The 20,723-nt window shown below is 39.5% G+C and overlaps 1 protein-coding gene across 2 annotated transcripts in view; it reads right to left on the bottom strand.

Annotated features, from left to right (window-relative positions):
- LOC122983717 (cGMP-dependent 3',5'-cyclic phosphodiesterase) overlaps positions 1 to 20,723 on the bottom strand; it is a 169,056-nt gene that overhangs the window by 27,795 nt on the left and 120,538 nt on the right. For both annotated transcript variants that reach the window (XM_044353745.1, XM_044353746.1), the window contains exon 3: positions 16 to 105. In XM_044353745.1, the coding sequence (XP_044209680.1) occupies positions 16 to 105 (90 nt within the window). The remainder of the gene's footprint in view (positions 1 to 15; positions 106 to 20,723) is intronic.

Below are 20,723 nucleotides of genomic sequence, written 5' to 3'. Positions count from 1 at the left end.
TGTTTGTGCAAATACCGTGCTGGGTAGCAGCTCCTGTATGCTGTCTCGAAGGGCAACTCGCAGCGAGCGCGCGTCGACAACCGCCGCCAGCCGCAGCAAAGCATCCTGAGGAGGGAGACAAACAGATGCCCTGATGTCTGTTTGCTTGTTTGTTTATGATCTCAATGTGTGGCTCCAAAAACCCGAGGCCTTGTCTATAGTTTTGTCTTTCTGTAGGCACAAGGTTTATGTTGCAACTGCTCTTCCCCAGATATTTAGCTTGGCAGGCTGCAACGGCCTCCGAAACAATATTTAAACTGTGTCACACTCAGTAAACGTAAAGCAATCTGTGCCTGTTGGAGGCACTTAAAAATTAACTGAAGTCAGACGTCGTCAGGGATTACTGGAGTTAGTTTTGCTCTTCAGGACACGTAATGCTCTTGTTTCATTTTGGCACTGTGAAAACCAAGCACTCGACAATTCATTTGTAGGGTTTGCTCGGCGGATGATTATTCATGAAATGAAAAAGTGTGTGGCGCTACTGCCAGCAAAAATGTCATGGTTCACAAATCACATAACATATATTCGCTTTTTTTTGGTTGCTGCTGTTTTTGAAGATTCAATAAAAGCACTTTCCTTGACAGAGAGTGGTGGTTATCGTAATTAGATTTGACCTCTGATCAGTCTGATCAAATTCAACAAGAGCCAATCTACTTTTATCTCTTATGACTTTGATTTATCATCTTTCCACATCAAAAATCACAACACCCAGAAATCCTAAAGACAAAGAAAGAAGAAGTCACTCCTCTTCACAGTAACTGTTAGTATAAAGCGTTGACTGACCAAATACAAAGACAAAAACTCAAAAAATGGGGATTACGGTGCACACTTTTGAACAAAGCACTCATAGTGCTCGGCTGTACACACAAAAAGCAGGCAGAAGTAGTTGTGTGAGGAATGAAAAGGGGAAAAGTTCAAACGCTGCTACTTTCTCATCTCTGCACACCTGCCCAATTGCTGTGTGAAGTGGGAGTTGGATTGTTGGTTTCAGAAAGTTACAGGCTGTCAAACACAGAGACACCAGCTGACAGTCTGGCAAGCACTTTGTTTGAAGCATACTGACGCTTTCAAAGGGACAATATGACTCAAAGGTGAGAGGACTTTGTTTTCTTCAGGTGCTCTAAAACGAGACGGGGGTAAAGGAATAGGAAAACGGGAGAACTGATCTGAGATAACAGGGGCAGCTTATATTCTATGGCCACGCATGATTGAGTTTGTGCCTCAAGGATTTTACATTTGCAACCTTCCATAAACATTAAAAACATAGGCATATAGAAACACACCATGTAGCGACCACATCTTTATCAGATGAGAGCTTCTAACATCCCATGTGACAGTTATAAATTCCAACCGGAATATTTACACTCTGCGTGCAGTCTACTTAAAACCCTACGAGTTCCAGTTATCACACTGCATTATTATTACATGTAACCGCAGTGTAAATAAACATCTCGGCGGGACTTCAAAATCTGATCAAAGCCTAGAAAAACAGTGGAAGAAATCTCGGAGGCTTAAGACGCCGCAGATTTTAAAACTGTGTACTGAATATAAATTGGAAAGAGGACGATAATGTTGAAAATATAGCCCGTGACTGCGGGATCATCCTCTTCTCAACAAAGCTGTTTGTCGCACAGCGCAGCCAAAGAGAAGAGCATCTTGTCCTTTTTTTGATTTTACGATACCACAATGGTATCTCGAGCTGTGCCTGCTAGGGGGCATATGTCCATATGCCACCTTCTCTTTTATTTTTCCTCTTTCTTTGTCACCCTCCATTTACTCCTTTCTCCTCCGCCTCTCACTCACATTCAGTCTGTTTTCGACATGGAAGACAAGGGAACGGGGGAACGGGTGGCGGTGGCAGCGGCGGTGAAGGAGAAGTGGGGAGATGCTGGTGGAGGAGGAGAGAGGGAGTTGGGTCAAGGAGTGAAGGAGGAGAGGAGAGGAAAAGGGAGAGATGGAGAGAGAGTGGAGAGTCTTGTCATGCCTGAGCACTCAGTGTTGGTTATTACATATGATTAAATATGATTAAATGCGATTAGCTTTGATCACTCAATCAGCCTGCCAGAGTGCTGTTGTAATGGAGTTGGAGCTCTGCCAGCAAATGTGTGAGTGTGTGTTTGTGTCCGAGAGAGAAAGAATTTGAGAGTGTGTTGCATCTTAAGCCGTGGATCTTGAAATATTTGCGCAAATCCCGATAAGTAATGTTTGATCGAAAGTAGATTTAAGCAGCAGACAAACAACAAATGTCTCCCCTTCCTCCCAACTCTGCTGTCAAGAACTCGTCGAGGATAGACGCTGAAACCTGCCGTCCTTTGTGTGTGTGTGTGTGCGTTTGTGCACACGCGTTACTATCAATAAGACGTATGCCTTGGTAAATGTCAGACTCTGTCTTATGACCTTTCACAATCATTTCTCGCCATAAACCTCAAACCATCTGTTATATTAATTTACCTGCTTCTCCACCCATCATCATCATCTCTCTCTCACACACACACACACACACACACACACACACACACACACACACACACACACACACACGCATATGCACAGAAATCCAACCACCCACTCACCAGTTTCTGATGCAGAACTCATGACACACATGCATTTTTTTCTTTAGCTTGTAGAATAATCACTGCTTTAACTTTTTCCCTTATTTTTTTATTAATGAATTTTATTTTTAACATAATGTAACTTTGTACCATTTTTCTTCTCTTTTATAAATTTACTTCCATTTTGTGACTGTCAGGTGAAACCCAAAATATCAGTTTTTCAGAAACCGAAAAGAAAAGCCTTGACTTTTAAAATGATCAATGCACTTTAAGAGGTTACTCAGTGGGGATTTGAAAGGGTCACTGCAGGACAAATTGCATAGAGGACAATGTAATCCTTCAGTTAGTACAAAACTGAAGCATGACAGTTTCCAAAATTTTGAATGAAAACAGCAGTCATTTCATTACACTAACACGATTTGTTTTTCCCCTAATGCCATTTCAATTTATGTGAATTTGGCCAAAGCTTTTATCTGTATTGAAAATGACATAACAGAGTACTTTTTTTTAAAAGTCGAGACTCAAATCCCCGCCTATGACCATGTGGAGGGCCATTATGATAATAGTGTATATTAATTATTTTCATTTAATTATTTAATTTTAGAAATACTTTCATACATTCGATATTCATTAATGTCATGTATAATTTGTTACTCGTTTGATGCAGAAAGTATTGTCCAGCTGTAGTATGCAACAAGATGAATAACCACAACTAAAATGTTATATTTCTATAAATGTCACACTAATGCATGCTGTGAATTATGGGACTTGTTTGGCATTGTCTGTCTGCCTCTTCTCCTCTAGTTTTACCCATTACATCCCATCTCACCAGTCTAGCTGGGCCCCTAAATTTTTACATTGATCTCCAGGTTTCTCCTCCTGTCATCAGCATGTAGTCTTTGCTGTTGTCTTTATCTGCAGCATTTCTAATCACGCTGAGCGCTCTGACATTTTGAAGGTCACCTGTGATCAACTTAACCAAAACACAGAGCCCCCCCCCCTCTCACACACATAAACACACACACACATACATTTTCCATGTCTCTGTTAAGATACAGTACTGCTGGTGTCAAATAGTCAGGCCAGTTACTGTGGCTCATTGTCCAACTCACTGGTTCTCCTCTGTTTACCACCTCACATTTTGCACATCGTACTCATCACATAAAACTGTAATTGACAGAGAAAATTGAGGACAGTGATGTATGGATTATTTACAGACCGTCATCAAGAGGACGATTCATTGATAATGACAGTATAACAGGCTAACGGTAATTATTATTAATGATCATATATTCTATCATACTTCCCTGTTTGATTTGTACTTACTACAAGTTTTCAACTGTAGGCAGAAAGGTATTAAGTTTCCGAAGTGTGCACTCCTCTCCTGCAGGAGTTACGCTCAATTTGCTCTTCAGGAGGACTCTTAAGCCTAAAACATCTCTGTGAAGCTGCTCCGCGGCCAGCATGAAAAGCCAACAACATAGTGGTCAGCCCTCAGGTATAATGGTATGGAAATTAGACTGTAGTGAAGCAGGACTTGACTGTTGAAGAAAATGCCGACCTGCTAATAAATACTGTAGGTAAAGAAGAAGAAGAAGAAAAAAAAAAAACAGGAGCAGGAATTTTATCCTCTCATTCAATATTTTCCCTGAACTACAGCAGACATAAATCAGAGTTAAAAAAGAGGGAGGCAGACATTTGGAGCATAACTCCAGGAGGAAAACTCACTGAAAAGTTTAATCAACTCTGTCTACATGGACAGAGCTGTAGCAAGCATAAAGCCAAATCAGCTCTGTGTAATGTCGAGATAATTTCCTACTGAGCAGAAGTAGGCCAGATAATGTTTGCACATTCTTTCTAAGGTTTTTTTTTTTTTTATCCTGCTCTGGCTGCTTGGTGACTTGGGGTTTTTGGCACATACAGTAGAACAATACATTAGTTTATACTTTATATTGTATGGAGCTTGACAGTTTGTACCGTCTGATTTCTACTGTAGTATTTTCAGGCTGGTTTAAACAAAATGACTCCCCACAGCTACTTGACCCAGCTCTGCTCGTCAGTTTTCATCTTCAATGTATTTTCGCTGTCTGGTGTGAAACCATAATTGCACAAATACTTATACAGTTGTATTCTGCAGCGTGGGGTCTGCTCTCTTGAGGGGCTCCTCATATCAATCCAGGAACAGCAGCAGGCAAAAGGTTCAGCAAGAAGCTGATTTGAGCCCCTGAGGAGCAACCCAGTGAGATATGGAATATGCATGATGTGAGGCGTAAGAAAAACGCTACTGCAAATATATATTATGAACAAGGAATAATAATAAAATGAGGCTGGAGTGAAAGCAGCACAACCAGTTAACAACATGGTGGCATGTAAGAGTGAATGAATGAGGAGATGACAAGTTAAATATTGTGAAATTTCATATAGTTTGGAAAATTTACCTCCTAAAGCGAGAAAGGGCTTTTATATGAGATGGCTATTATTTCTAATTTCCCCTGTTTTATACAGTAAGCACATTCTATTACATTTCATCAGGAAGCCTCCCTGTTTTCTGATCTGTTTTCATTTGCCATGTTGATTATATGTTTGTTGTCAATGCAAACTCAACACATCTGTCCTCCATCTGTTTCAAACAACATAAAATGCTTCAAGCTGATGGAGAATAATTCTTTCACCCATGTCTATTATTTAAGATTTCACTCATTTCCAATCATATATCTGAGAACTGACTTTTCTTTAACAGTTAAGGCGCATACTCTGTGTTTATTTGAGTTGATCAGCCTTGTGTGCATTAATGTGGCATTACCGGCCCTTTTTTTGAAAAACTAGCCTTGACAATGAGAATAAAGTGAGACACAACAATGTCCTCCTGTTGTGCCCTCCCAGCTGTCTCCTCAAAACTATAATTATCATCAAAGTAAATCACGTACTCTCCCTTCGATCAATAAAAATCAGCCACTTCCACAGCCACATGAAAAATAATTCTACGAACAAGAAGTTGTTTATCAGTTCACCTACCACCAAAGCTGGTTTTACACCGAATCATCAAGACATTAATAAGATCCTTTAGGAAAATAAATGTCCTTTGAGGATTAAAGTTTGTGCCTCAAGATTTCTGGCACCTAATGGGAACCTGGTTAGTCTTCATACTTCCTTTAAGTCATTGTCCCAGGTGTCTATTGTAGGTAAATTCCATTAATCTTAGAGAAAGGGCAGCACAGGATATGAGTTTTTCATTCCACATTAGTAAATGAATTCAGTTCTGGATGGCTGAGTCAGAGTTAACTCGACGTGAAACACTCAAATATTCACACATTTATTTTTCAGGCTTTTGTTTTCATTATAATTATAAATTACGCCCAATAAGTTTACAAATGGTTTCAAATGTGAAACAGCCTCACATTACTTAGTGCTTAATCATACTTGTGGATGTATTGAAGGTAATGCATTCATTTGAGAAACAGATTTTAGATTAGCCAGTTAGGCTGAATACTAATATCCTCAATTGGCCACATTAGATAAAGACCTAGCTTAGCTAAAGACTCGACCAGGAGGATTATTTTAAGGAGCTAATTGGAGCCTTTAGGGTTACTCCAGTATTTCTTATCGCCTGCATTGTTCTCAGAGCTGTCTAACTCAGTGAATCAAGCCAATTTGCATTTCAAGAGGTTTACAGTTCGACCTTGATCTAACAGCAAGAGGATGAAGGGTAATGGCATCCCACTTGCAGATGATTAAAGGCATCCTCCTTCATGCCTATAGATTTTTATGTAAAATCAACAGTTTACATGCTCCGACAAGCCCCTAGGTGCCTTTCAGCAAATCACTAGCTTGCCCACTCCCTCACCTGCTGCATGTTTACACGTGGATGTTGAGGTCGACAGTGGACATACCGTTGACGCTCTTTAACATTTGAGTGAAGTGAATTTCTGATGCGCATCCATCAGTTGCTGAGAAAGAGAGGAGAGCGAGGACGAACACATGTAAAAGACTGAATTAGTGTGTCTGTCTGAGTGTGTGTTTGAGAAAAAGACAGACGGAGGCAAGGACACACACACACACACACACACTCACATGCACATACACGCTCAGCATGGCCAGAGGGAGGCTGGTGGTGTTGCAGTGGGTCCTGGTTGTTATTCCAACAGAGCTGGGTCTCCAGTAGCATCACTAACATACTGGAGACACATGCACTGTAGAATACAGCCAAGCCATGAAGATGGGCCCCGCCGTGCACATACACACACACACACACACACACACACACACACACACAGCGTCCCCGTGATATTTCCAATGATAAAAATCAAAGTGCGGAGCAATCTTTTGACAAAAAAATGTCAACACAGTCAAACAGAGATTCACAATTCACTAAACTAGCTAATTAACTAACTTGTATGTCTTTGTATGTGTGTGTGTATGTGTGTGTGTGTGTGTGTGTGTGTGAGAGAGAGAGAGAGAGAGAGAGAGAGAGACAGAGAGAAAAAGTGAGGAAGCAAGAGACAGAATTTTGAGTTTTGAGTGAAATGTATTAAACTGAGACCAGCCAACGGACCATAATTCATAAATATTTCCTCAGGATGACTCGGGGGAAGTGGATGATAGACAGAAAGAGGGAGAAACAGAAATTCAGACCAGAAAGTACAAGTAGAAAGGCAAGAAGAGACAGACTAAACAGGGCAACTCAATCCCATAAAGACATAAAACTGCTCGCTGATGAAATTCACACCTTGCTAAGAGGAGAGAGACAAATCGCTGAGGCATTGCAAGAAAGTTTGGAGAGAGGCCAAAACACACAGATACAGAAGATGAACCTGCTAATACAAGACTTTACAGTGATTAGATTAATTCACTTTGGTTACTTTACATCCAATCTGTGCTCTATGGTTACTGTGCTCTTATAATAACAAGCTACGACTCCGCGTATCACACTTTTTGGTAGTTATACCAAGACTTTGTATCTTAATTAAATACTCGCAGCCAAATTTCATATGAGCTCATCTATAACAAATCATATAAAATTGATTTGAATCAGACCCACATGCAATAACACTGGGTAATAATATTCTGGCAGAAATTAACGCCTGCCAGTCCAAGACCACTTCAGCTTCTCCAGAGATAACAGCAGACAGCTGTTCTCATCTGGTCTCATCAATATGAAATTTTCATTAAAAAAGAAAAAGAAAGAAAGAAAGAAAGAGGTAAAACAGAGCGGCCTCTTGTACCAGCTAAGCTCAAATGTGGCTTTGTTTGAATGTAGTAACCTTAGTAAAACAAGCTGCACCATACAATTTAATTACAACATAGTTAAGATACAAAAGTTACACGTCCCCCCTGCCCCCTCCTCTAAGTCGATCCTTATTAACTGTTGTCACAGTGGGGTGGGAGCAAATTGCTTAACATCCCCTGACATTTATGATGACACTGACCTGCACACTCACTGTTGTGTTACACAGTTAGCATTAATTGGATTAAACGAGGGCTGAGGAGTGATTTTATGCTGCACTCACTTGAGACAGGAATTAGTGCTGGCACCACTTGTAACAGAAACTAGAAAAACTCTTTAGGCGTTGACTTTGGCACAATAATTTAACCATGATGGAAGGTTTTCTTTATGTTTTTATGCATAATTCGGCTATCCTCACCTTAGTAAACATTTAAGTACAAGAAAACAATTAATAAGTGATTGTTGAAATATAAATGAGGACAACAACATGTACCATTTATAGTTCACGAGTGATAACATGCATCACTTTCTCCTTTTTGATAACACAGTCTGTTTTAAATATCTTACTTTCTATCAGTCGTCAGTAGTGGCTTTCTATCCTATTTTATTCAAATGCTGTTCTAGATGAAATATCACGCTGCCACAATATTTTGATGATGGTCAAATTAGTTAAGTTGTAGCGTAAGCAGAGAACAAAGTGGTGAGTTACAACATAGCAGTTAGTGTTGACTGCGTGATTAATAATTAAATTTAGTGGCTGTATGTGTGTATGTGTGAAACCTGGTTAAACTGTTTTGCTGCATCTTCAAGAATTAATCCTCCATCATTATGTTTAAAACACCATGTTTGATACTTTTTCTTACTGGCATTTTTGTAAAAATACCAATGTATTATATTATGTTATATGCAGATTTCCATTGGTACAGTAAGCTGTTCCTGTATCTGAATGTAATGCATGCACAAAAAGGATATAAAATGATACCAAATCACTAGCAAACTATCAAGTCTTTGTTTAAAATTCAAATTCAGACTTAAAACATTTATTTCTGCTTGTTATTTTTAGCTTAGCCCCACTGTCATTGGTATCTTATTGATCAAAAGGAATTTGAATTTATTGAAAGGATAGCCCCTTGAGATGTAGCATATATAGGTCATATAGAAACAAATACAAAATTATAGAACACATACAAACCAAAACAGCATTGCATAACAAACATATACTGCAAATACACAGATACAGACAGCACGCTCACTGTCTCACTGTTGTACAAGAAATGGATACAATGACCCGGATAATGAATTAATTACATCAGCATAAAGTGCAATTGAAGCAGTTGGATTGTAAGTACACACCAATTAAAAGCATAAACAGGTTGTTTTATGATGAGATAATAAAGATGTCTTAAAGCAGCGGAAAGAGATAATAGATCTCAGAAAATGAGGAAGATTATTCTAGTCAGATGGAGCTTTGTATTGGAATGACCTGCATCTGACTTCTTTGAAAATTCTGGGGACAAAAAACAAAAAAGGGATATTACACGTGTCTGAGTGGATATTGAGATCTACATGGAACCAAAAATGGTTTCAAATAGGAAGGCCAATTAAAGTAAACACATTTGAAGATGAACTGAACCCAGTGAAATTGCCTGGAATAATTATGTGTCCAGCCAGCTAATTCTGCGTGCAACTGTTTATTCCTGCTGATGAGTGTCTGTGCGAGTAAATTAATGAGTCATTTTGCTGCGTGTTTAGATGTGTGTTATGTCTCCTTTTGTTTCAGGTGGTGACTGAGCAACATCAGCATCCTTTGTACTGTGTGACTCTTCCTCTGTCATTGCCTCTGGTGGTGGTCATTGTCTGTGGTGATTAAAGCGGCACTAATGTTCCTGCGTTGGGTGTCATCCCTCCAATTTACACTGATGATGACGACAATGACGATGGTCACCAAGTTGGTAGTGATGCCCCTTCATTATATCTGAAAGTTTCACCCTGGTGTTCTCATTTTTTGTGTTAATGCACGTTGTTAAATTTTGTTAAGAATGTTTGATCTGCATCTTCCCATGAAAGGATTGCTGTGTTTTAATAGTTTTCATGTATTATTTGTCAAACTGGTTATAGGCTACACAAATAATAAACTTTTTATAACACCTTAAGGTCCCTACAAAATGTTTTTGTTAGTAGTGATGCAGTAAAATGCTAAGCACCTTGTCTGATTTAAATGGCTCTGATTGTCATCACAGAGGGACTGGCCTCCTCTCAAATGTCAACAACTGCCAATCAGAGCTGTCTAAATATCATGGCCATTCCAAAATTACCTTGTGGAAACGCAACAGACGTGTTGTGTACGATAACACCTTTGTTAGAGATAATAATACCTGAACTCGCCTACTTTCTCTCAGTCTATCAGCACTGCAGTGAGGAGCTTTTTCAAAGCCCAGGGCAGGAAACAGGGAGACTGATGGGAGTGCACTGGAGGAAAACAATGGTTCTTTCTCATTCACACAAACTCTGGCAGGGCGGCCACAATAATGGTCTCCATTCTTCATCCTCATCTACTCTCTCATTTGTTCTCAACCTTTCGCTCATCTGTATCCGATTCACGCTCTTCCTCTCTGTCGCTGTGTTCCCTCTAATGGTTTGCATAGTCTCAATGTTCACAGTCTCCACCCCTACCAGTTTCTCTCCGTCTCTTTGTCACCTGTCTGTTTCACCATTTGTCCCTTACAGTACATCTCATTATGTATCTCTCTTTCTCTCTTTTCTTGCTCTCTGGCTCTCTGCTGCAGGTGTGCAGGTGTCGTCATATGGCTGTTGTTCTATTTTAATCTGACTCTTCTGTTCAGGAACATACACCCACATGCTCTCACCATTCTCCTGGCTCCATTTCACTCTCTTTTCACTCTTTTTCCTCCACTGGTTTGTTACCCTGCGCAAACTTCCACTTTTGGCTCAATTTCTCTCTCTATTCTAGCGAACGTTTTTCCTCCCTTGCTGTTATCATCTATGTATCTATCTTTCTATCCATCTAAAGAACAACATCTTTGCAGCAGAATCAAAAATGCCTGGACTTTCTGAGGCGTGCTCAGACCAGGCAACAACTGTTGCTGCCCAGGGAACTGCTTGCATAGTAGACAACCAAATCTCCATGGATACAGATATCACAGTTACCACGTAGTTCACAATGCAGCACTTGATAATGTCAAACACAACTCGATGGCTGTGAGTGTGTTTCAAACATCCAGCACTCATTCTGCCTCCACATTTGCCTGTTTTGCTTTCAAAAACTGGTTCCACTAGTAGGTTGTTACACTGAAATTACAGTGAAAAAGATGTTATGATGACACTATTTTTGCTTTATTTTCTTAATACTAAATACAGGTTAAAAAAAAAAAGAAAACATCTGATATGTGTATTTGAGTGTAGTTAGTTGTGTTGAGTTTATGAGCTGTTATTAATTTTCCAGAGGAATTTTCTTGCAAGAACTTTTAAACCCAAGTAAATAGTATCCTCCATATATGTCAAATTGTGTGCTTGCCTATAGATGAAGTTTACATTTTGGCACATTATGTTATGTCATGTTATGTAATTTTTTAATTCTTTCCTTTTACAGGAACTTAATAAGTATTTACAGTTACATATCTGTTTCTTTCTGGTAAATCTTAGAAACTTATTGAACCAATAAACAAATGTTATGTTATGAATGTCGCTGAATCTCCCCCCACAAAAAAATTTGAAATACTTTTATTTTATACTTTGTACTGCACAACTTCAGCTTCTCAAGTTCTTGCTGGTTTTGTCTCTGCTTTTGTGCTTTCTCCAGCTTGGCTACCTAGATGTACAGCAAACGGCTGCTGGAATCAGTCATGTTTGAAAATAGTTGCGGAGTTGGAAAATCTGAGCGTCTGAGTCACAGACTGAATCTGTTATGTCACATCACTCATGGGGACGTGTGGGGCTTCAGAGGCGCTAGTAGCGACCCATGGGATTTGTTTGGCAACAAGTAAAAGAGCCTCATCTGAACCCGTCTTTAACTATGAGGTGTGATGATTAAATTGATAAGAAGCAGCTGTTTCTTAGAAATAACAGACTTGGTGAAAACTGAGTGATAAATTAAAAAGGCTTTGAGGTGATTTAACACTCTGCAGAATAAAAGGAAAACTGCTAATACCTGCTGTTTTCCTGTTTTGGGGTGTTTGCGTTTCTGATGTCATGTTTTCTCTTATCTAACCTGAGGCTGATATTGGCATGTTCACATTAACCTGCCAGCTAGATAATAACTGCAACCAAAGATATGACTGGTCTCTGCTGTAGAGAGATATGTAAACGAATTACAGCAATTAACAGACCTATAATTTTCAGTCTGGCTGTAAAACGTTTAGCCATTATTTGCTCACAGCTAAATCTCCAAAAGATTTCCACAATGGCTGCCAGGACATTTGTGACACAGCTGCAAATGCTGCAAAGTATACATCTCCCTTCTGAGTCTGTCTTTAACTCACTTCATTATCAACACTACAATCTCCTGTTACAAGAGAAAGGAAGTCAGGAATACCTTCACACACGCAGAGACGGAAAGAAACAGAGAGGTGTATTCCCTGTGTTCTCATGCTCATCTTGTTATTTTAGCCACAGAACCTTTCACCCGACTCCAGCCTTCTGTTTACCATGTCACTGTGTGAAAGGCTGTGTGTGTGTGTGTGTGTGTGTGTGTGTGCACATGAGATCCAGCTTCAAAGTGTACACCTGGGGCAGGTATTGTACATGAATGCAGCAAATTACTAATGAAAATGTATTAATTGAATTAGAAACACGCTGTGATTAGTTCACACAGACAAACACACATAAATGGAAACACGCACAGGTGCAAGCTCACAAAAGCTCACAAATGTAATGACTGAATAATTCATACACAAACATAAACACATTTAGATGCAAAGAACACACACATACTGTACATATGCACAAAGGGACAACTACCAAGGCAAGCACATACTGTCCAAGGTGACTAATTTGATTTGATATGATTGATTTTGTTTTGTTGTACTGTCTTTCACGACTAACAAGATTTAGAGGCTTTGTGTATTTGTGTGTGTGTGTGTGTGTGTGTTTTTTTTTCTATGTGTATGTGTGTGTGTGTGCGTGCATCATGCCATTGTTTAGGGGTAGAATAAATTTCCTGTTAGAAATTCCAGGGTGGACTCCCTTCTGGGAGCTTCCCTGTTTATCTGTGCAGGAACACAGACACACACACACACACACACACACACACACACAAGCATGACAATACAATGCCTCAGTCCCCCGATGTTATATCTAATTCTCCTTGACATTACACTCACCTCTCCTTTTCCTTTCTTCCTCCCTCAACCCCCCTCCCTCCATGCATCCCTATCCATCTTTTCTTCTTCTGGGTCATCACATGTCCCCTTGGCCCATCCCCTCCTTTCCCATGACCTCTTTTCCTCACCTGTGTCTTTCCCCTTTAAAAACATCTTGGGTCACCTTGAGCTGTGTGTGTGTGTGTGTGTGTGTGTGTGTGTGTGTGTGTGTGTGTTTGTGTGTGTGTGTGTGTGTGTATGAATCTGTGGTGGAGACACCAGGACTAGTAACTGCACGCTGCACTGAAATAGAACAGGGTTACTCCCCAAAAAGTATTTCTGAGAAATATGATGCAACTGTTGTGGTATTTGAGAATAACTGACATAAACAACAGTGACATTTGGCTTGATTTGACCTGTGCAAACACACTCCTTAACCTTTCATTTGAATGCTGATGAAAAGGTGTGTTTGAGATGATGGGAAGTGGTTGTAAGGATGAGGGGTTGGGCAGTCTTCCTGTTCATGTAAGCCATAAATCTCTGCTACGCTTGTGTATACACATATCCTGAAAAAAGGGAACTAGGTTTCTGAATGAAAGAAGGATAGGATATGGAGAGAAACTAAAACTGAGAGGGACTGAGGTGGTTTCAAGGTGAAAGCAGGTGTGAACATGTTAGAGGAGTGAAAATGGGTAAGTAGTAAATGATGGTGTTGACCCTGAAGGCAGACACGTCTTACCAGGGGACAAAGTCTCGGTTTGTGACACATCATATTTAAAAATGGAAAGATTACGATCATTTCATCAGCTAAGGTGTAGATTTTCATATCACTGAACCAGTGTTAAAGCAGATTTAATTTTAAACTCTATTTTCCTATTTGGTATAATAATGTGTATCAGTTCTGCAGATAACATGGAGACTCATTAAAATCAGTCTGCGTCTGTTCCAGTCTGACTCCACCAATGCAGACTGGATTGAAATAAATAAGTTTAACTGATACTGTACATAGTGTGTGTACATCCTTTAGATCCACATTTTTGTATCTGAACACTAAATACTTAAAACATCCGCTCATTTTTCAAGCTGCTTATCCTGTTCATAGATGCGCTGGGCGAGAGGCGGTGTACATCCTGGACAAGGCTAAAAACACATTGACACACATATTGTCAGGCTGAGCACAGCTTCTCTAATGAGAACACTTACTGTTTTCTTTGTTTATATCATTGCCATATCTTACCACTAATTGCCATTAGTGGTAAGACAAAATAGATATTTGAAGATGTCACCAGGGGCTCTGGGAAACTGCAATCAGCATTTTTTTCACTGTTTTCTGAAAAATTTAATAGACCGATTGATTTGTCATTTTATAGGGAAAATCATTTTGTTGCAGCAATTCAAAGTTTCAAATTCACTTGACCTGCATGTCTTTGGATACTGAAACACTCAAAGGAAACCCACCTTGACATGAGGGAAAAAATGCAAACTACACACATAAAAGCCTGAAAAAGAGATTCAAACGCTGGACCTTTTGTGTCTTGTGAGCTGGCAACTGTGAAGCCAGCCATACTAAAATCATTATCTACAGCTCACTGCTGAAACATCAGCTATGGAATAACATCTACACTACATAACTGTCATCCTGAAATGCGCCTGCCTTCTTTGCAAGTTACTATACTTTTTAAACTTAAACTTAATCACCTAAATGTATATGTCTGTCAGGGGTGTGTGATATGCTCCCACACCTTCATCAGATTAACATTTTGGTTCAATGACACCTGTACAATTGTAATATCTGTAATAAATGCATGAACTGTACAATATAGTGGAGCTGGTCTGTAAAAGTATGAAAGTTATTTTGTCAATGAACACACATGAAGGTGTCTGTATTTTCCGCATTATTCTGTTATTGCTGCATATTTGTTCCAAGTATTTTGTTTGATCATGTTGAAAGAATCACCAAATTAGCAGCAGAGTGAACTTGTGCCAGAAACAGGCGTGGTTTTAAGATGTATATTTCCAACATCTAAGACCCAATTTCCACCAAAATACCTACAGCTTGCTGTGTGCTGCCTCATTTGACTGAACCTCCCACCATTTTGCGCTTCCCCTCCTACCAGTGCTCTGTGCTGGGAATCCAAATACCACACAGATGGGCAAATCAAATTTCAAGGTTGGAAAGATACCCAACTATCAGAGCACTACTTGTGCTGGTCATGGCGTTATCTTCTATCCTTTAAAAAACTATCTAAAAAAAGCTTTTATGTGCATATCTCACATTACATTCTACCATAAAATTGTTTGTGATTCCCATTTGCAGTTCTAATACATGATACAGACAAAAAGATAGTAGATCCAAAACACACTGAAACAAACTATCTCATTATTCAGCACCAATGGAAATGACACAACTGATGTACACCCTAGCTTAGATATGTGTTGGCAAAGAGTTTGAGTCAGGAAAATAATTATAGCCCCGATAGTATGAACATAATATGGAACAAGCCCAGAAACCGTAATTACAAGCTGGTAAGATGGGTCTATTACTGTAATTGAAGTGAGCTAATTTGTTGCCACTCTGGTCTTTGGATAATTAAACAATGTCTGACATCTCAGAGGACAGATTAATCAAAGAAAAATGTATACTGTTGAATTCTGTAGGGGGGTTGTGTGTTATTTATCCTAAACAAAGTCATAAGAGATTGTTTGCACTGTAAACATATCTCACACATCTGATTATTTCATGCAAGCGATTATCAAGTCAGCAGCACAGCAGCTCAGATATTCGCACTTCTCATATTCTGTGTATTTGTGTGGATTTTGAGTCCCTGCTACAGTGCAAAGACAAGCAGGCCAGGTGAACAGGAAACTATAAACTGCTTGTAGGTGAGAATGTGATTGTCTGTGTATTCACCCTGCAATGGACGGGCTACCTGTCCAGGTTTTTATTCTGTCCATGCTTTTATCTCATCATGTCAGGTCTTTGGTGTTGGCTTGTTCTCCTACTTCAGTCGGTCAACAATGACCTGGCTGCAGCTGGTGCGGGCTGCTGCTGCCAGGTTTTTGACAAACACTCTCGCTGATTCCACATCACCTCATGACTGGCCTCTTATCATTGGCTCCCAGTGAAACACAGATTTGATTTCAAAATCTTTTTTATTTCACACAAGGCAACAAAATCTGGCTCTAACATTACATTTACGGATTTATTGAGTCCTCACATGACCTGATGGGTATTATAAGCTGAAAAAAGCCATCAGTAGTGATTGTACCTTTACAGCTTTAACCCCCACATCTGGAATAACCTCTACATTTATTAGGCAGCAGCTAACAACTATTTTCATTATCAATTAATCTTCGATTGATTCATTTTTTGATTAATTCATTAGTTGTTTTGTATGTAAAACATCAGAAAATTGAAATAAAATGTCAATCACTCTTTCCCAAAGCCCAAGATGCAATCTAAAATGTCTTGTTTTGTTCTGACCAACAGTCACAGCTCAAAGATATTCAGTTTACTGTCACAGACTGTAGAAACCAGAAAATATTGGTACCTGGTACCAGAGAATTTTGACATTTTTGATTAATTAATTACAAAAATAGTTGGTGATTCATCTTCTGTCTTACTGTGTATCTTCAAAGGTGCAACAAAAATTACTTTTTTTCACTGAGACTAATCAAACTACATACCTGGGACAGAATGATGTATTCATCATTCATGTAATTATGATATTTTTTTGTGAGAATCCTACTTTAGCCAGTGAGAAACAGAGTTAAATTCATTATTCACCAGCTGCCGTTTGAGGTGAAAAGATTAGCTGCTGTCAATATTTACACAAAACAGTGTTTTGTTTCATTAAACCATTGTCCTTCACAGTCCATTGTGTTTGCTATACTGAGTGAAGCTGTCATCTCCCATTAAAGAAAATGTTGCCAACGTCTTGCTGCCCATGTATCGTCTTTTATGAAATGAAGAGGAGGAGAGGAGAGGAGAGGAGGAAGATGGGGTAATGGAAGGTGATGGTGGTAGAGAGAGAGCATGTGATGAACACATGTAAAGAGGAGGAAGAGGAGGAAGAGTGGACAGCAAGACCTATTTATAATGAGGCTAACTATGTGCTGACAATGGGGCACCAGACACACGATCAATAGTAGCCCCAGAGGTCACACACACACGCACACATGCACACAAAAACACAAACACACACCCAACACAAACAGCATGACAGTGTGTAGCTGCTGCCTGAGGCCATAATTCTGACTAAAGGATTCCTGCCACAGAAACACAGACAGAGCAGACTGGAGAGGAAGCTGTGGCAGAACATAAATTACTGATAAAACACGCACACACACAGAAACAAACACACACATCCCAAACATATGTCTGATTATATATGTGGAGTAACAATGAAGAAAAAGTTCATGTTTCACTACCAGCTTAAAGGATAGGTTCACCGTTTCTCAAGTCTGTTTCAAAACAACAGTCAGGTGCCTAAATGAGCGTTGAAATAGGATTTTCTTGCTGTAATTATTCCTCCTGTTCATACTGACCATTAAAAGATCTCCTTCAAATGTGCTTTCAGTGTAAGTGATGGGGGACAAAATCCACAGTCCTTGTTTTGGGCAAAAATGTATTTGAAAGTTTATCTGAAGATAATATGAAGCTTCTGAGTCGGTCAAATCAAGTGGATATCTTCCAAAGACTTTTTAGCATCAAATTTCCTCTTTGTGTCTCCCCAGACAGTGTTTCTTCATTGAGCTGCGTAACAAAAAGAGGGACTACTAAAAAGACTATAACTGTGAAAGATATCCACTTGATTTGACCACTTTGGACGGCTGAATCTTCATATTAGCTTCAGATAAACTTTTAAATACCTTTTTGCAGAGAAGAAGAGCTTAAACTATAAGTGCATTATGTTAGTATGAAAAGGAGGAATGATTACGACAAGAAAACCTGTTTCAATGATCATTTATGCATCTGAATATTGTTTTAAGATAGACTTGAAAAACTGTGACTCTACCCTTAAAGGAATCTTCTGCTGTAGCTGAACAAGGCGGCAAAATTGTGCGTCTGTTACACTGACCGACTCACTGTCATGTGTGTCTGTTTGTTAAGTCTGTCACATGTTGGGTTCAATTCGAGTAAAGAGCAGGAAAAGCTGTAAATCTGACATTTAAATGTGTTGCGCTGACTAAACGTAAAAACTTAATATATTAAATGTAAATGAATTAAATGAAGCAGTCTGCACATGCGTTCAAACACTGACACACAAATTCTTGCACAAAACCCTTGGTGAGGTCCACTTAGCTGATTGGACGGGAAGTGATTGATAGGGAGTTTAGTGATGGATGGCAGCTACTGCACAACCACACATAATCCCACACAAACACACACACACACACGCACACACACACACACACACACACACACACATACACACACACACACACACACATTGACACAAAGACAGTGAAATAATAAAAACTAATATTAATATTTGTTGTATCTTGCCCAAGGCTGCCTTATCAGGGACTTGCAGAAGGCTATTTTGAATTTCAAAATAACTACATCTCCTCTGTGTGTGTGTGTGTGTGTGTGTGTGTGTGTGTGTGTGTGTGTGTGTGTGTGTGTGTGTGTGTGGCAGTGACATTGTATTAAATACAAGTTTAATTCACAGAAGCCAAACAGAATTATTCCGTTCACTTGTCACAACTGAACAGCATCCTGCAGAAGTCAGCTCAAACACACATTTTATAACATGAAGACACATTTCCAAACACATTTGACCTGGTAAATGCTGGAAAGACTGCATTTGTTGTCCAAACTATCAGGCTGCTGAAATTGCATTTTCACATTCTAATAGAGGTGACAAAGAAGGCACCTTTTCTGCTTTTGGGATTACACTAGAAAACAAACATATCATCGTTTACTTTTCAAAGCTGCTTTAGCAATAATAATTTAAAACTGAGCATACCTGGAGCAGGCACACGTGTGTTGTATTTTTACCACATTAATTCTTTGCCACAAGCATACTCACACTCAAGGTCAAACATTTGAACCCTGTTATCGTAGCCATGTTACTTACCTGTGTTAACATCAGTGTGTCCACTGGTATGTATGTACTTGTGTGTGTGTGTTACCCCTCTTGTTTGAACTGCATATATTGTCTTCAAGCACGGTGAAGTTAATGTGTTTGAAGAGCGACTGCACAGCCGATTACACATCTGCGTCAAAAGTGTGTATTATATGTCCTTCTGTGTGTGTGTTGGCGTGAATCTTCTGCAGAGTGTCTGAATATATGTGAGGATAAGTAGTTATGCTACTATACTCATTATACACACACACACACACACACGCATAATTTTAAACAAATCCTGGGGGAAAGACGTGATTCTTTAAAAAGAACAAGCAATGAGGAGAGAAGTGAAATAAAGTAAAGAAGCAATCGGAGCAATCTGTTAAATCAGTGATTTAAGTCTCAAAGAAACAGCTCGCTGCAATGCAGATAACACACACACACACACACACACACACACACACACACACAAATACATGCAGTACTACTCACAAAGATACAAAATCTAGTACGGCTAGATGGAACAGCGTGATACTCGACCCCTAACCCTTGCTGAAACTTAACCTCAGCTGTAATCAATTCACCAATAAGACTGACAGAAGGCAATAGTGTAGACGTGAGTGACAGGAGCAGGGAGCAGAGTAAGAGCGATTGAAAAGAAAAGGGAAGGGGCAGAGCAAGAGAGAAAGAGATGGAGAGGTGGGAGAGGAAAGGACAAAAGCAGAAGCAGGTGTTGAGATTAGAAGACATAAAACAAGACAGGAGGTGAAAACAGATGGGCAGGAAGTGATTGATAGATGGCGGACAATGGAAGAGAAAGAAAACATAGGAGGAAAAAATGGGTGGGTGAGGGGTAGAGAGAGACAGAGAGTGTGTGTGTCGATCTAAGTTAAAAAGACAGATGGGGGAGCGGAGACTGACGAATCCATGGGATTAGAATATATGGCAGGTTCAGGTAGATCGAATTGGGGTGGAAAAGGTTAGAGGAAGGAGGGATGAGGTTACAGAAGGAAGAAAGACAGAATGAGGGCAAAGGAAGAGAAGAAAACAGGGTGAAGAAGGTGAGACAGGAGAGAGTTAGACTCCAAAAAAGAGAGAGCTGGAAAAAGATGTGAGATACAGACTCCTTTCACACCTGTTATTAACATTTTTGGATACATTATCTGGGTGATGACATTGTGATTCTTCCTGCATTGTGATCCGATCTCAAATTAGGCAGGAGGTTGCTGCTTAATGGCTTTTCTTTTTCAGCGGAAGGAGTCGTCTGTAGCTCTTTGCCAGTTTTGGTTTGTTCAAGACAGTTAAGTGATCTTTCAATTTTGTTGGGCGGATATTGTTCTCAAGAATGTGGCCAAGCTGAATATCTTGCACTGACATTTGGCTGAGATCCAATCAGATGTGGTTTGATCTGATCCAAATGCAATTAACATGTGTTTTTCCTTGTCCAGATAAGATCCCCAGATACAGACCGTGTTTTTATACCAGTTATAAAAGGGGTATTACCGAGTGAAAGAGA

Source organism: Thunnus albacares, chromosome 6, assembly GCF_914725855.1.
Source record: "Thunnus albacares chromosome 6, fThuAlb1.1, whole genome shotgun sequence".
Taxonomy (NCBI): Eukaryota; Metazoa; Chordata; class Actinopteri; order Scombriformes; family Scombridae; genus Thunnus; species Thunnus albacares.
The sequence above is the reverse complement of the archived record's forward strand: the minus strand, read 5'-3'. Positions and strand labels throughout refer to the sequence as shown.